The sequence below is a fragment of the Eriocheir sinensis genome, chromosome 5 (genome assembly GCF_024679095.1).
Source record: "Eriocheir sinensis breed Jianghai 21 chromosome 5, ASM2467909v1, whole genome shotgun sequence".
Classification (NCBI taxonomy): domain Eukaryota; kingdom Metazoa; phylum Arthropoda; class Malacostraca; order Decapoda; family Varunidae; genus Eriocheir; species Eriocheir sinensis.
Genome location: NC_066513.1, coordinates 24,893,615 through 24,910,669, shown reverse-complemented (window position 1 = coordinate 24,910,669; position 17,055 = coordinate 24,893,615). Strand labels below are relative to the sequence as shown.

General features: G+C 44.5%; 1 protein-coding gene across 1 annotated transcript in view; it reads right to left on the bottom strand.

The window, feature by feature from the left end:
* Window positions 1–11,095: 11,095 nt before the first annotated feature.
* Window positions 11,096–17,055, bottom strand: part of LOC126983036 (nephrin-like) — a 58,767-nt gene continuing 52,807 nt past the window's right edge. The window contains exons 13-15 of the mRNA XM_050835474.1: window positions 15,324–15,647; window positions 14,862–15,040; window positions 11,096–13,081 (exon numbers count right to left, since the gene is read on the bottom strand). Coding sequence (XP_050691431.1) covers window positions 12,581–13,081; window positions 14,862–15,040; window positions 15,324–15,647 — 1,004 coding nt within the window. The 3' untranslated portion in view covers window positions 11,096–12,580. The remainder of the gene's footprint in view (window positions 13,082–14,861; window positions 15,041–15,323; window positions 15,648–17,055) is intronic.

Below are 17,055 nucleotides of genomic sequence, written 5' to 3'. Positions count from 1 at the left end.
GGGAAGGCAAGGAAGAAGGGAAGTGAAATGAAACGTTTGAGATGGAAGGAGGAAGGAAGACATGGAATTAAGAGGAATGCGCTGAGAAGAGTTGAGAGTTAAGAAAAAAGAAGGAAGGGAACGTAGAAAAAAAAGGTGAAGGTTGATAGGAACAGGAACACGTAAAAGGTAGAGAGGGAGAGAAGACGTGAAATGAGATGAAATGTTGGAGACTGGACATGGCAGGAAGGCAAAGAATTTAGAGTTGAACGAAGGAAGAATAAGAATAAGAAGGAAAAAAAGAGAAGGGGAAACAGGAACAGGAAACCGAAAAAGATTGAAAGACAAGGAAGAAGTGAAATGAGATGAAGTGTTGGAGACATGAAAAGGCAGGAAGGCAACGAATAAAGAGGAGAGCGAAGCGAGAATAAAGAATAAGAAAGGAAGGGGAAGGAAGAGGATAACAAGAGGTGAAGGTAAGAGAGGGGAAAAGAGAGAGAGCCAAAAAAAGAGATGAGATGAAAAGAGTAAGAGATGGGAGAAGGGAGGAAGGCAAGGATGAAGTGAAAGAGATGAACAATAGCTGAACGGATGACAAGGAATAGATGAGATGAGGTGAGCGAAGTAAGATCGAGTAAAAGGGGAGAAGGGAAAGGGGAAAAAACATGAAGATAGGAGAAGGGAAAACAAGAGAAGAAGAGAAGGCAGAGGAGAGATGAGAGAAGTAAGAGACGGAGAAGGAAGGACAAGGATGAGCTGATGATGAGATGCACGGTAGGTGAGGGAATGAGGGAGGAAGTGAAGGAAGAGATGAGATGAGGTGAGTGTAGGAGCGGCAGGGATGAGGCTGCGTGTTCTATTGATGCTGGTGCAGTTTAAGGCGTGTGAGTAATTAACATGAGGCGAACTAGAGTGGGATGAGTCAGCGAGGAAGAGAGGGTGGAAAGTTCAGAAGAGCCTTTGTTCTTCTATGTTACTGCTTGCCTGTGTGATGATGATGATGATGGTGATGGTGGTGATGGTGATGGTGATGAAAGGGTTTTGTTTGTATACCTTACCTTCGCATCCCTTTTTCAAGACCCACTTCCTTTTTTTTTTTAAGGGGTAACTTGTCATGTGGTGGTGGTAATGGTGATGATGATGGTGATGATGATGATGGTGCTGGTGATGAAAGGGTTTTGTCTGTATACCTTCCCTGCACATCCCTTTTTCAAGACCCACTTCCTTTTTTTTATGGCGTAACTTGTCCTGTGGTGATGGTAATGGAGATGGTGATGATGATGAAAGATGAAGATGGTGATGATGATGAGAGAGGAAGATGGTGATGATGATGAAAGAGCACACATTTGCATACCTAACCTTCCCGCAACTCCTCTCTCTCTGCGAACTTCTCTTGTCCCTTTTTTAACTCCTGTCCAACGGCGGCCCATCACATAATTATGAAACTCTTGCACGTATAACCTTAGCTTCAGCCTCACCTAACTTGCTCGGCCTCTCTACGCCCATGTACAAACTCTCCACTATGTCCATCCAACTTTCCCTTTACGTGGTCTACCTACACACAAGGGCTGCGGGCAACGTTGGCTGAGTTTGCGTTGTAGTTACTCCCGTCCACTCCCGTCCCTCCCTTTGTCAAGCCTCCCTCCTTCATCTCATATTATACGCCTGTTGCAGCTCTCGAGGTAACGTTTTCTCTCTCTCTCTCTCTCTCTCTCTCTCTCTCTCTCTCTCTCTCTCTCTCTCTCTCTCTCTCTCTCTCTCTCTCTCTCTCTCTCTCTCTCTCTCTCTCTCTCTCACACATTCCTTGCATCATGCCACTTTTCAGAAAACAGAAGGAAATAGAAGAGAACTTGTAAAAGGAAGCAGAATACAGTGGAAGAGTAATCTGCCATAGTGTTGTATCCACCGATGTTGAACGCTTTACTAAAAGTGTGTCAGTTTCATAGCTCTTGGCAAATAAATTGGAACAGCATACACAGTGAAATTAATCTGAATACACAGTGGAATATATAGCTTTGAATCAATACTCTAAGTTACGTCCCCATAAAAATGTGTTATACTTGACAAAACCTAGAAAATAAAATGATATAGACCAGAATACGATAAAATAGGGAAGAACACTGTAGAATAGAGTAGGAAGAGGTCGCTCAGCATCACTGTATATAGCGTTACGCTGAAAAGGAGAAACAAAAACGAATAACTGCTATTTTATCAAACTTTTTTCCGGCTTAGGTGTGATTTATGGAGAGATGACAAGAGAGTTACCGAGATTCCTTTTTTGTTGTCTCTGAACCTTTCCGTGCTAGTCAGGTTTTTATTACGTATGGTCCACAGAGAGGCAGAAGGGGAGGCAAAATGAGTTATTTCTCGATACCTTTCCAACGCACCACCGCTGAATATGGAGGATTCAAGCGTGGGATTTAGACTACACCGTAATGCATATTTTACAGTAAACATTGAAAGTAGGTCTATTTTTGTTGCTTGCAGTCTGTAGAAAGGCACACAGATAAAAAGTGACATCTATATACCTTTGCAATAAATGGCCGCTCAGCATCACGGTATGTAAGTGTTCAGAGGTAAAGCCGACCGCGAATGAATATCTAACGTTGCTTGTAGTCTATAGAAAAGCACTAGCAGATATAAAAGGAGTTATCTCTGTATACCTTGCCAATGAACCGCCGCTGAACATCACGGTATATAAAAGACCAGTGGGAAAACAAAGAACGAATGAATCTTTAACTGCCAGTGAAGAGAAGCAAGGGAAACACTGGTGGGGTTTTCAGGTCATCCTCACCACAGGACCTCACGGGATTAACGTATTCGGGACGGAAAAAAGGTGAGAGGGCGAGAATGAATACATATTCCAACCTTTGCGTCCTGCTGTAACCCAAAGAGAAGGAAACTAAGCCCCGGTATGAGTTATTTCAGTCCATTTTTCCCTCAGAACGGCGCGACGTCAAGGTATTCGGGAAGGTATGGGTGGACAAACACACATTTTACCGTTAACATTGTGTCCGAGCCGGTGATAAATAGTGGCGGTCTATAGGGGGCAAGATAAGCGTTGGAAGGAGCTCTTACAAGTCATCTATACCTCATGAAATAATGATATGCAGGCGTTTTCTTAGGTTTAGAAGAAAGAAGATACTGCACCATAAATATTTCACCAGGCTTATTGATTATCGCTATATAGTGACGCTTATGGAGGCCAGGGTAAAGGTGTCAGGAGTTATTCAAATTCATCTCTGAACATCGAAGAATAGAGAGGAATGACAAGAGGGAGAGAGACGTTAGAGAGTGAGAACGAATGCTAACGTTACTTTTCACGTCCGGATCTGATCCATAGCGAAGCAGAAGCAGTGTCGGAAGTTGTTTGGAGCCATCTCTTCCTCAAAGGGTGGTGGTACTCAGCTATTCGGAGAGGAGACACGAGAACGAGTACATATTTCACCCATCGCGTCCGGTACGCTATTACGTATTGTCTGCGATCTGAGGAGAACAATGAGCAGCGTGACAGTAATTCATCTTGCCGCAAACCTCCCTCGACCAGCCTGCCGGTGTTCATGGGGGTGGCGCGGTACGAATACATATTTTATCCGAGCCTTGTCCAATTTGGTGACCAGAGCCTGCTAGTGATCGATGTGGTGGAAAGGGGGGGGGGGGGGGAGGGGCATAGGGATTACCACCACCACCACCACCACCACCACTAGCACCACCACCACCACCATCGCCACTACCACCACCGTGTATGCTAATATGATTTTTCCTGTTCCCTTTTGAATAATTTGAAAAAAAAGAAAAATTATTCTCTTTCTTCGTTGTTAAGTCCCTTGTTCACAAGCTTGTCAGTGCCGCAGTACACCAATTTGTAAAGCTAACCAACAGATAAAGTCTAATGATCCACGAGGCGGCCGCGCGAGGACACTTTAAGATCACGTTGCTGCTCTACTTGTCGACGTGTATAGGCGGCCGCTTCGTCACCAGTAATTTGAGTCAATAATTCGGGCTCTGGCATTACTCTACATGACAGTAAGGGGAAGGGAACGCGGCCGTCACCACCGCTACCATGACCAGCACCACCACCACTACTACCGCCGCCACCCTCTCCTACATCATGGGCTGGAAGTGCTCTGTCAATAAAACAAACAAACAAACAAAAAAAATAAAATAAAAAAACGTTCCGCCTTAAGCCCCTGTAGGCTTTCTTGCTGGGGCGTGGTGGTCGGACCCAGCCTGCTATTACGTGGGCAAATGTTTATAGTGGCGCCTTGCTTGGCTTATGCTGTCCCCTGGAGCTAATATTCTTTATTTTTTTTTTCTTAGAGGGAATCTCCAGTCTGGATTGATAAGTGGTCTTCAGGGTAACATGTGGATAGCTTTAAACCACTCGGTAATGACTGGTAATTTTACTACTACTACTACTACTACTACTACTACTACTGCTACTGCTAATACTACCACTACTACTACTACTACTACTACTACTACTACTACTAATAATAATAATAATAGTAATAATGCTGCTATCACTACTGCCACGACAATAAGTACTGATACGAATATAACACGAGAATACACGTGCTGCAGTTAAGGTTACAATAAGCGCGGGATATGAACGCAGACTAAGCTAAATCCTGCACCAGATATATGCATAATGAATGTCAGTTGCTTCTCCCTCTGCACCGCATCCACCCTGCCGCCCCGCTTTCCTGCCCGCCTCTCGAGTGTTCAGAGACGCGTGCACAGCTAAAACAACCTAGAGGAGGCGCTGCCGGGGCGTGGCTGAGGCTGTGCGTGATATTATGTTGTGGGAGTCTTCGTGCTCATCAACCCGACACTTTATCCAGAGCAGCTCAGAACGGAAATTGTGGGATAGCAGTAATGGATTGCTTCTTCACTCACCCTTAAGAGGATTTATATCTGTATCTGAGCTTATATAACTTGTCGGTTCTTAGCACATAGAGTAATATAGACTTGAACTGCATCTTAGCACTTATGAACCTGTAATAGAGGGATCCACTTCTATAACTGTGTTTATGTAAGTTGGAGGTACTTAGTATATCCGAATTGGCAGACTTAGATCGCTTAATCCACCCTTTTGAGCCTGTATTTGAGGGTTTTACTATGTTCATGTCCGTACCGATGTGTCTCTCTCTCTCTCTCTCTCTCTCTCTCTCTCTCTCTCTCTCTCTCTCTCTCTCTCTCTCTCTCTCTCTCTCTCTCTCTCTCTCTCTCTCTCTCTCTCTCTCTCCAGTCATTTAATATTAACAAAATGAACACATCCATGACTCAAATCATAAAGTGGCTCTGATTAAATGTTTCAGAGGTACTAAATTTTTACATCCACATCTATATCATTCTTTTTGTCTCTGTTTGCCTTTCCCCCTGGCTCTCTGATTATTTGTCTGTCTGTCTATCTATCGTTCTATCTATCTACCTGCATCATATATACTAATTTGTTTTCTTGTGTGTCTGTCTTGTTTGTTTGTCATTATGCCATTCTGTTTACCTATCTCTCTGTCGCTCTGTCCAACTCTCTGCATCATCTATATTTGTTTTCATGTTTGTCTTGTTTGTTTATCAGTCCGTGTTTTTGTTTATCTGTCTGCATGTCAGTCTGTTTGCCTTATTGCACTTCTCTGTTTATATCCATCAATCTGTGTGTCTGTCTGTTTGTCCGTCTGTACATCTGTTTGTTTTCTATCTGTCTATCGGGTTGTCTGTCTCTCTGTATTTATGTATGTATGTATGTATGTATGTATGTATATAAGTAAGTATGTTTGTATGTATGCATCTCGCTATCCGTGCCATTATAAGAGAGATGTTGCGCTAGAAGAAAAAAATATTTACATACCATTACGAAGCGCGTATTGAAAGAACATTTAGGATATTAAAAATGTTCGTAGGAGTGACTGTCGCCAATAACTTAAAATGATGTAAAATATGAAGCGAAGCAGACAAATTTTACATTTAATAATCTTTACACAGCAACTTTTATTTTGGCTCAGAGTAATGATGTCGAGAGAGAGAGAGAGAGAGAGAGAGAGAGAGAGAGAGAGAGAGAGAGAAATGCAATGTCGTATGAAATCTGATTTTCTTTGTAAATTAGGACAAATAAATTCACTCGAGCCAGGCCTCTTACGACAAATTGTGAAGATAATAATATGACAAACGAGAGCAATAATAATAATGATGGTAATAATAAAGAAAGAAAATATCAGCTTCACATGTGGAGTACTACAATAAAAATAAAAATGATAGCACAAATAAGACGTGAAATAGTCCGACGCAAAAATTAAATATTGGTAAAGAAAATTGATTGAAGAGAAGACAAGGACGAGATTCAAGCATTAGGATAAATTAAACGTGTCTTGCGTGGCTGGCGGCTCCGGCAACTCCAAAACTCCCTCTGGTGTGCAAAGCTAATCGAAGGCAAGGATAAGAATCACTCAGCTATTTCCATTAAGCGACGCACACACACACACACACACACACACACACACACACACACACACACACACACACACATGGAGGGTCTTGATGAAATTTCAGGGAGCGAGAAGCAATACAGATCGGAAAGTTTTTTTTTTTTTTTTTACTCTTTAATTCCTGGGTGGTTTCTGTTTAATTGCTGCACGGTTTCTCTTTCTTGGGTTTCCTTCCGTTTTCTGCTTTTGTCTTTCAGTAGTGTTTTTTTTGTCTATTATTCATTTATGCTTTTTTTTTCAGTAGTGTTTTTTTGTCTATAATTTTATCTACGTATCTATCTGTCTATCTATTTGTCTTCCTTTCTTTCTCACTGCTTTTTTTTTCTTCAGTACGTGTTTCAAAGTTTGTTAAGGGTTGTTTGTGGAATAGAATATTAATCCCGAGTACACGCATGCATCTCTCTCTCTTCTCTCTCTCTCTCTCTCTCTCTCGCTTTGGGTTTTTTCTTTTCAACTTTGCCAAGACTCCAAAAAATATTATCTGTGGAATATGAAGTTAATGCTGAATACACACGCGCGTCTCACCCCTCTCTCTCTCTCTCTCTCTCTCTCTCTCTCTCTCTCTCTCTCTCTCTCTCTCGTCTTTAGTGTCTGTTTGTCTTATTTGTTTTATTCTTCGTAAAACAAACACAAAAATCTTCTTCTCATCTTCTTTTTTATCCTTTTTTTCCTCTTCCTTCACTACTTTTTTGCTTCATAATCTTCCTCTATGTGTTTTTTGCTTATCCTTTTCCTTCTCAATCTGACACACATTTTGTTTGCCAAGTCTCTTTTTAGTCTCTTTTGCGCTTCTTTACTTAAGTTTATTAAAAAAAAATTACATATGATTACACAAAACGAGGTCAAGATGTCAATTTTGATGATTGGAAGAACATTGCCAACCGATTCAATTTCGTGTTAATCAGATTACGACCTTACCTGCGCCGATGTAATCAAGGAACATATGTAATTTGTACGCAGCGTCACTTGTTCACGTAATGTATTGATTTCCTGAAGGTGTGAAAGGAAGGAAACGCCTCGGTGAATCCAATCTCGGCTCTTGATCTCGATTCGGGAAGGCAAATGGCTTCTGCAGGGCCTTCAAGAACTCACCTGACCTCACCTTATCCATCTCTCTCTCTCTCTCTCTCTCTCTCTCTCTCTCTCTCTCTCTCTCTCTCTCTCTCTCTCTCTCTCTCTCTCTCTCTCTCTCTCTCTCTCTCTCTCTCTCTCTCTCTCTCTCTCTCTCTCTCTCTCTCTTTGTGTTTGCGTTTTTCTTTGTGTCTGTGTGTCTGTGTCTCTGTCTTTGTGTCTTTCTCTGTGTGTCTGTGTCTTTGTCCCTCTGTGTCTGTCTGTTTGTCTGTCTGTCACTGATATTTCTCTCTCTCTCTCTCTCTCTCTCTCTCTCTCTCTCTCTCTCTCTCTCTCTCTCTCTCTCTCTCTCTCTCTCTCTCTCTCTCTCTCTCTCTCTCTCTCTCTCTCTCGTATGGTCTCTATTCCCCTTGACTCCATTCTGTTTGCAATGCCTTATACATTTCCATGACTTTTCCGGGCCTGTATACAAAAGATAGTTTCTCTCGCTTATATATTTCCTCCGCCTATTCTTTCAGCTCACGACCTCACCTTTTTTACTCTTATCTCTTGCTCTTTCTCTCGTATTTTCGAACTTACATGGGCTTCTATTCTACGTTCTCTTCGTGTTTTCTTTAAACTTGTATACTAAGGGATGTCTCCTCTGTTTATAATTTCTTACCTGGTCGTTTAACTATCAAGGAATGTAAGGTATAGAAGGTCACACGTAGCTTCGAGTATTGATCTACAGGTGTTAAGAATGGTACAAAGATGCCTGGTGATCCCTATGGCTGATAAAGGAAAGAGATGAGAAAAAGTAAGAAAAGAGCCAGGTAGAGAGAGAGAGAGAGAGAGAGAGAGAGAGAGAGAGAGAGAGAGAGAGAGAGAGAGAGAGAGAGAGAGAGAGAGAGAGAGAGAGAGAGAGAGAGAGAGAGAGAGAATTTCTTGATTTAAGGCTAGTTAAAATACAATTCCTTGTTTTCTGGAAAGGAAATTCATTGTAGAAGGGAGGGATGGAGGGATGGAGGGAGGGAAAGAGGGAAAGAGGGGGAGAGAGAGAGGGAAGAAGAAGTAGGAATGGCTGGTGTGAGGAAGGGAGAGATAAAGATGGGTATATAGGTGGGTAGATAAGCAGGGAGAGAAGGAAAGAGACAAGGGGGAATGGAAAGGAAGGGGGGCAGGGTGAGTGAAGGAAACGTGATCGTAGGGGGAGGGAAGGATAGGTGGGAGGGAGGGAGGGAGGGAGGGGAGAGGGAGAGAAGACGGGGAAAGAAGAGAGGGAGAGGAGGGAGGAAGGGAGAGAGACCTTGAGATTGAGAAAGAAAGATTTGGGAGAAAAATTGGGATACAGAGTGGCTGGAAATGGATGAGAGAGAGAGAGAGAGAGAGAGAGAGAGAGAGAGAGAGAGAGAGATTTTTTTATATATTAACTTACACAAGGGAGTAGGTAACGGGCGCAAGCCACTCCCGGTGAGGTATATGCGGGAAGCATATTCCCGAAGTCTCTTATGGTTCGGCATAAAGAGAAATTAGGACCAATAAGTGCGCGCGGTGAGCACGGGGGTGCTGGGGGGGGTCTGGCCAGGCTAGAATTGATGGGTAACTATGTCAATGTGCGCGTGAATTTTATTTTACTTTTATCCTCACCATTTTTAAGATTTAATACTATATTGACTATTTTTAAGATCCAGAACTGGAAATGGAGAAAGGCTTTTTTCTCCTCCTTTTCCCTTGCTTCTGTATATTAGGAACATCTTAATATACAGACGGTGTTACCATCACAGTGCGGTGTTATCATAGGTGACTGTCTTATCACTGTATGGATATGGATTAAGCGTTAGAGAGTAGTGAAGGGAGAGTAGGGAGGGAAGTGGTAAGAGGATAGTGAAGGGGGAGTAAGGAGGGAGGTGGTCAGAGGGTACAATCACCGCAGGCATCACACACACACACACACACACACACACACACACACACACACACACACACACACACACACACACACACAGTCACAGCAGAGATCACACACACTAGCTCCACACCCACACACCCACACACCCACACACACACACACCGCCAAGTGGCCAAAGACTACCCACATGCTGTCCAGAAGACCATTTGTCAACCCAGACTTTAGATTCTAGGATAAGAAATGAGCGTCGGGGGGCAGCATGAGCCAATGCAAGATGGTGCCACTATAAACACTTGCCTGCGCCACAACGGGCTGGGGCATTGCCGTCTCGATAAAGTTGACCTATCCTTGCCAACCTTTCCCCATCCTCACATTTCCCTTCCTCAATCCTTAGCCAGCCTCACCTAGCTCTGTACAGACTTTCACAGACTCTACAAAATCCAAAACCTCTCCCAATACATCCTACTCCTTCGCATAACTCTGCAAGCCTTACTCAGCCTCACCCAACCTCAACCAAGCCTCACAGCCCTTTAACACGCTCCGTCCTTCCTCATCTAGCTTTCCATAGCATCGTGCAGTCTCTCTCGCAGTCGCCAAAGCTTCAAAAGGCCTCAGTCCGTCCCTCCGCATAACGCGATGTATAACTCGATCGCAGTTTCATTTCCTCTTTGCGTCGAAACACTCGGGTGGTGGGACCAGGCATGGCACACACACACACACACACACACACACACACACACACACACACACACACACACACACACACACACACACACACACACACACACACACACACACACACACACACACACACACACACACACAGCCCCCATCCCTCACTTGAGTCACGTCCGCCAGTTTCAGTTAGTCAGTCAATTGCTGGACCCAGATCTCCAGTCCAGGGTCCGTCGTCTTCGTTTAGTTGCTGTGTGTGTGTGTGTGTGTGGGTGTGTGCGTGTGTGTGCGTGTGCGTGTGCGTGTGTGTGTGTATTGGTAGTTAGTAGTTAGAGAGAGAGAGAGAGAGAGAGAGAGAGAGAGAGAGAGAGAGAATGTGTGTATCAATATATATATAAAGGGTTGCCCGTATGTCTATTTGTACGTGACATAGGTGAAAAGTTTTAATAGCATCTGCCTTCAGTGCCGCATGGGAACTCTACCTATCAATAAGTTAGTCCTTTGAGGTCGAGTTCAAAATGCTACGTCAAGAAGGAGTTGCAGTATTGCGTCACTCTCTCTCTCTCTCTCTCTCTCTCTCTCTCTGTTCATTTAATATGTCAAGAGGAGAGAGTATGGTATAATATCAAAATCCCTTGAACTGGCTGCCTCTTTTTATTAATTCCGCTCTATTGCTATGAAGTGATATTATGAATGACCAGTTTTATATTACCATTAACTATAGAACTGATTGCGAGGGTTGCAGTGGTGTTGATGGAAGTAGTAGTGGAATTAAGGTAGTAGTAGTAGTAGCTGTAGTAGTGGTTGTAGTTGTAGTAGTGGTTGTAGCTGTAGTAGTAGTAGTAGAAGTGGTGGTGGTAGTTGTAGTTGTGGTTGTAGTAGTGGATGAAGGGGAATGTGTAGGTTAAGATACTCATGAAGGATATTTTTATTAGGTTTTATTTAGGAAAATACACAGTACAAAAAATTTGATCCCGAGGACACACGAGTACTCTCTCTCTCTCTCTCTCTCTCTCTCTCTCTCTCAATACCCCTTTCTGAACGCATCAATACTTATGAAACATTTACTAACTAACTGTTTTTGCGAAATTGATTCAAAAACCTAATGCAGGCGCCTGGCGTTAATGTCATCCGGTTTGTGAATTTATACCATTATTGCCGTGAACCACCGCCCAACGGATCCCGGGAAACACTATATTTTCTTCCGGAAGGCTAATATTCAATAAATCCCCCTCGCCGTCATACTGTATACAACGCATTGTCATATATTTCCCATCCTCAAGCTCAATATATGGCTCCCGCGCCTCGGCTTGGCTTGCCTAGTCTGTGTTAGTCACTTAGCTCAAGTTTCGCTCTGACAAGCTTGACGGAGGAGCAATATCGCTGCGAGGAAGTGTCAGCACTCGAGAGGAAAGGCTGACACCTACACCACTCCTCGGGTAGACTCAGTCTGCCGAGAAGGTAAATCTTACATATGCACGTGACGTAATGAGAAAACGCCCGAATATACACGTCATTTTCAGGTCCTGTATCCATTTTATCTGTTTCTCATGTTTCCCGTTTTCTTCCTTCTTAGAGAATACAGGTAAAGAAGAAGCGTCACAGGTTTCTTGTAAGTATTAAACCTCTTATTTTTTGGCATTGTTAGCGGGTGTTATCGTGTCATTCCGTTCGTTAGTTTTGCTTTCTATCTTTAATTGGCTCAGGAGGCAGAGATACAAACCTTATTAATCCTTATTCTTCCTCCTCCAATCACAACCAATCGATGAACTCTCCTGGACGTAATCAGGCTTCGAGGTGATGTGCGTGATCTTGCTCTTCGGGAATTGTGTTTGCTGTCATTACTCCCGCTGAGATCTTACTCCTCTGTTGTCGTGTTGAGATCTGATGGGAACTTTTGGGCGAGGGACGCGGGATTCTAACCATGTACTCGGCGCCTCTGAGGAGCGTACCGATGGCTATAGATAAGACGTTCCTGATTAGAAAGCTTTGAATCAGTGAATGAATGCCCTTGTGTCTCACTGTGGAGGAAACACAACAACTGCACACACACACACACACACACACACACACACACACACACACACAACATTCAAATATCACCATCATCATCTCCATTTTCGCCCCCACCATCAGTCAGACAGCAGCTTCATAATAGAAGCCATAATAGTCATCATAATTATAATACTTACACGACAAATGATACACACACACACACACACACACGTACACCGAAATAATAGTAGTAGTAGTAATATGGTCATCATCGTCATCGCCTTCATCATTATCATCATCATTATCATCATTAAGAGTAGCAAGACACCTCTGGAACTAACTTGTAGCGGTTACATTGCTTCAGTTGCGTTGCGCCAATGCAACCGCAACACTGAACCGCTGGACTGAAACATTGCAGCCGTTACATTGAACCAACATAGCCGCTACACTGGACCAACACAATCGCTACACTGAATGAACGTACCCGCTACACCGAACTCTCCTTCTGCCCAGAGAGGAAGGGAATAGCGGCTTCAGGGTCACCAAAGAACGCGTCACACGGGTCTAATGAAGCTGAAGACGACGACCACGAGTTATACTGCTGCTCCTTAGCTCTGGAAGGACCCATACCCACTGTGCTGGGGATGCAGGGGCGCGTTGGCGTATTTGGGATGAGGACTGGTTGTGTGTAGGCCGTGTGGAGGTGGTGGCGTGGGTGGTGGAGGCGAGGGCTGGTGGGGCGGAAGCCTTGTCCTCTCTCGTGGTCCAGGGACGCGTAAATCACTCCATCAGGATCGTGGCGTGACTTAACGGGAGAGTCGTAGAGAGTCGGTCCTCCTGCACCCCCCCGACCTCCCTCTCTTCCTTCTTCACTTCCTCCTCCTCCACCTCCTCCTCGGGGCTGGTCATGACGCTGAAGCTGCGGACTCGCTGCTCCACCTCTCAACATCAGTTCAGCATAGTGGACGTCCCCAGCGCTGCACGGGGACTGCGAGAAGGAGAGAATGTCGGAAGGTCTTGTTAAATGCTTGTCTTTGCGTCGTGGCGGTGGTGGTGGCGGTGGTGAGGTTCAGTGGTGGAGTGTAACGATTTGTGATGTAGTGGTTGAATTTAGATTGTTTTGTAATGGTGGTCTGTTATTTTAATGGTTGTGAGTGAAATTATAAAGGTATGGCATTGTGTGAGAAGTGGTGAATGTGTGGTGTAGTATAAATTGGTTGAGTATAGATTGTTTTGTAATGGTGGTCTGTTATTTTAATGGTTGTGAGTGAAATGATAAAAGTATGGCATTGTGTGAGAAGTGGTGAATGTGTGGTGTGGCAATTAAATGTACGTATGTGTGTATGTATTTAAAGAGTGCAGCAGCATCGTTAATTAAGGTACGGGTGTGAGGGTGCACCGTTGTCTTGCTCCTCTCTCCGAAGGCATGTGTTTAACTTCCAGGGAGGGACACAGTGAGCCAGTTTTAATAAGTCTAATTAAACGGGATTTAAATGCAGAATTCCAGGATCTGTTTAGTGGGTTTTGTGTTCGGCCTTCCAGGAATAAGAGACAGTGTGAAAGATGGACAGAGAGGCAGACAGGCAAAGAAACAAGCAAGCAGAAAGACTGACAGACAAAGAGAGAGCCGGACATGTTAATTGATGGATAAACACACACACACACACACACACACCCACACCCACACACACACACACACAACTTTCATCGGGTAATTAGTATGATCCAGGTGGCGGGAAGTTCACGCCCACACCGCCCCAGCAAACTAACTAATTAAATGACTCAATCCAGGTGTGCCACGTCAGGTACACACACACACACACACACACACACACACACACACACACACACACACACACACACACACACACACCAGGAAATGAATAATGCATCTAATCCTTTCGTTTCTACGTGAAGAATCTAATATTTTTCTCGTATTTTTATAGCTTAAGATCAATACCTGAAATGCGGTTGCTAAGAACGGAAAAAAAGTGATGTTGAAGAGACTGTAGACTGACAATGGCCAAGAGTCGGATAATGTTGGAAGGAAGAATAAGATTAGGAAAGAAAGAATATGATTAACTAAAGGGGTGAGGTTAGTAAAAATAAGGAGAGCGACGAAAATAAGAGATAGTTTCGAGAATAGAACTGACTAAGAGATGGTAAGAGGAAGATTAGCGAGAACAGGAAAGTAAAATAGTCGGAAAAGAATAGGACTGAGTGGAAGAGGATGAGAGCAAGATTAGCGAAAACAGGAGAGCAAGATAGTATGCAGAGAGAGAGAGAGAGAGAGAGAGAGAGAGAGAGAGAGAGAGAGAGAGAGAGAGAGAGAGAGAGAGAGAGAGAGAGAGAGAGAGAGAGAGAGAGAGAGAGAGAGAGAGAGAGATGAACGAAATTTTAGGAGGCGAAGAAGACACCGGCCCGGGTACATTCGGTAGTCAATGCCCATACTCACCAATAACAGACGCAAGCCTTATAACCTACAAGCAGTGGGTAAAATACATATCTTCCCGACAATCAGGTACTGTGTTTGGACAATAACTGTTACTCCTGAACTCCGGAACAAACAAACAAACAAACAAGAAAAACAACAACAACCCGGGTTCACTAGGAAAACTTCATCTTTGACAGTTTTCCGTGTGGCCGCGTGTGGCGCTGCGTGTATAGACAATTCCGTTATATGAGCTAAGATAGATTTGTTTAGGTTGAGTTAGTTTAGATTGGTGTCAGTTTGGTTGAGTTATTGTCACCATGAAAACTTATCTCACCCTTTTCCCTTCGGCATGCCCCGCCTGGAGGTCCCCGCGGGCACCACACGCTCTCTGGGGCATGGTGGTGTAGGTGGTGGGCATGGAGGTGTTGCTGATGGTGGTGACGGTGTTGACGGCGTTGATGGGGTTGAGAGTGTTGAGGGGGTTGACTCCTTCCATCAGCCACGTCTCTGGGTCTGGAGAAAGAAGGAGGTGGTGATGATTGTTGTGTGTGTGGATGGTGTGAACGTGCGTGTGTGTGCGCTCATGTGTGTACTAAGGTGGATAGGAGAGGGACGTGGAATGAAGAGCATGGGTGTGGGTGTGGGTGGGGTAAGTATGTACTGTGATGTAGGTAAGGCTGATGGAATGCACATGAAAGAAACGCGAGGGTAGAGGAGCTGTCAGGGCGCGGGAAGGCAAAAGTTTACACCAACAAACCCATTTAATACACACTCACACGCGCACGAACACACCTACCTCCAAGGGGGATCACATCTGGGTTCTTCTCATCTCCATCTCTGGGGGTGACGGGAGAAGGGGAAGCTGTATCATGGAAGGTAGTAGTGGGGCCTTTAGGATGGCGGAGGGGGCTGGTCTCTCCCTCCCCGCCCACCTGCTCCCTCACCACCTGTCTGCTGCATTGCGCTTGTGTTCGCCGGCCGAAGCGTAGCCTTATCACGGCACAGAGTACGAGGACGACCACTAGTAGACCACCAAAGACCCCCAAGATGACCGCTATGATGGGCGTCAGACTGAGCTCCGCCGTGGACTGGCCTTGTGTTGGGGACGGTTTGACAGCGGCTGGGGAAAGGGATAGAGAGGTGGAGGTTATGAGACGGATACAGGGAGATAAGGAAGGCATGGTGATAGGAGGAAGGGCGTGAGCACCGTTGCCATATTATCGTACTCAGAGCATAGGATTTACCGGTTTTGACGCCTAAATATTGCCAAGAAACATCAGGAATTAACTATTTTAACGATAAATATAAATGAATCTAGTTATTGGGGCCCAGGAGACAGATTTTGGGTCGGAAGTTGGTAAATTTCAGAGGCTGAGTACGACAATCTGGCATCGTTGGGCGTGAGGGAGATATACAGAAATAAGGAGCTGGAAGGTAGATAGGCGTAGATAACAGAGGGAGACATAAGGAGATAATGAGACAGTGGCAAGGAGACAATTAAGTGTGAGGAGGAGAAATATGAGAGAGAACACAGAGGAGATGAAGATGTCGTCAATAGAGGGAACAAAAGGTTGAGGGACGTAAATGTAGTCGTAGTTGTAGTAGTAGTAATAGTAGTAGTTGTAGTAGTAGTAGTAGTAGTTGTAGTAGTAGTAGTAGTAGTAGTAGTAGTAGTAGCAGTAGCAGACTGAGGGTTTAAAATAGAACAAAGGAAACGTCAACAGAGGCGAACAGATAACATCAAATAAAGACAAAGAGATAACAAAGGGATCAACACACACACACACACACACACACACACACACACACACACACACACACACACACACACACACACACACACACACACACACACACACAAGGAGATATAACAAGAGGCGAGAACAAGGCAGGTAGATAACAAGGGGCGGCCAGGTAACGAGAGAACATGCACAGGTGTTGTAATTGCGAGACCTTGGCCTTCCTCGTGTGTGTGTGCGTGTGTGTGTGTGTGTGTGTGTGTGTGTGTGTGTGTGTGTGTGTTGGAAGAGGAGGAGGAGACGGAAAAGGAACGGAATACATTTTAGACGAGGTTTGGATATTTCACCAGACGAGTTCCTTTAACAGAAGACGAGATGAAGTTTGCTCAGCGGAAAGATTCATTCAATTTTTTGCTGCTCTGCCTTTCTTTTGGACTTGGCTGCCTTGTTACTGCGCCTGGCTTTTTTTACTTTTATTTTTTCCTGCCTACCTTTCTGTCTGCCTGCTTGCCTGCTTCCCTCGCCTTCTCCTCCACTTTTTATCTACCTGCCTGTCTGCCTGCTTGCCTGCTTCCCTCGCCTTCTCCTCCAATTTTTTATCCACCTACCTATCTGCCTGCTAACCTCTGTGTGTGTGTGTGTGTGTGTGTGTGTGTGTGAGAGAGAGAGAGAGAGAGAGAGAGAGAGAGAGAGAGAGAGAGAGAGAGAGAGAGAGAGAGAGAGAGAGAGAGAGAGAGAGAGAGAGAGAGAGAGAGAGAGAGAGAGAGAGAGAGAGAGAGAGAGAGAGAC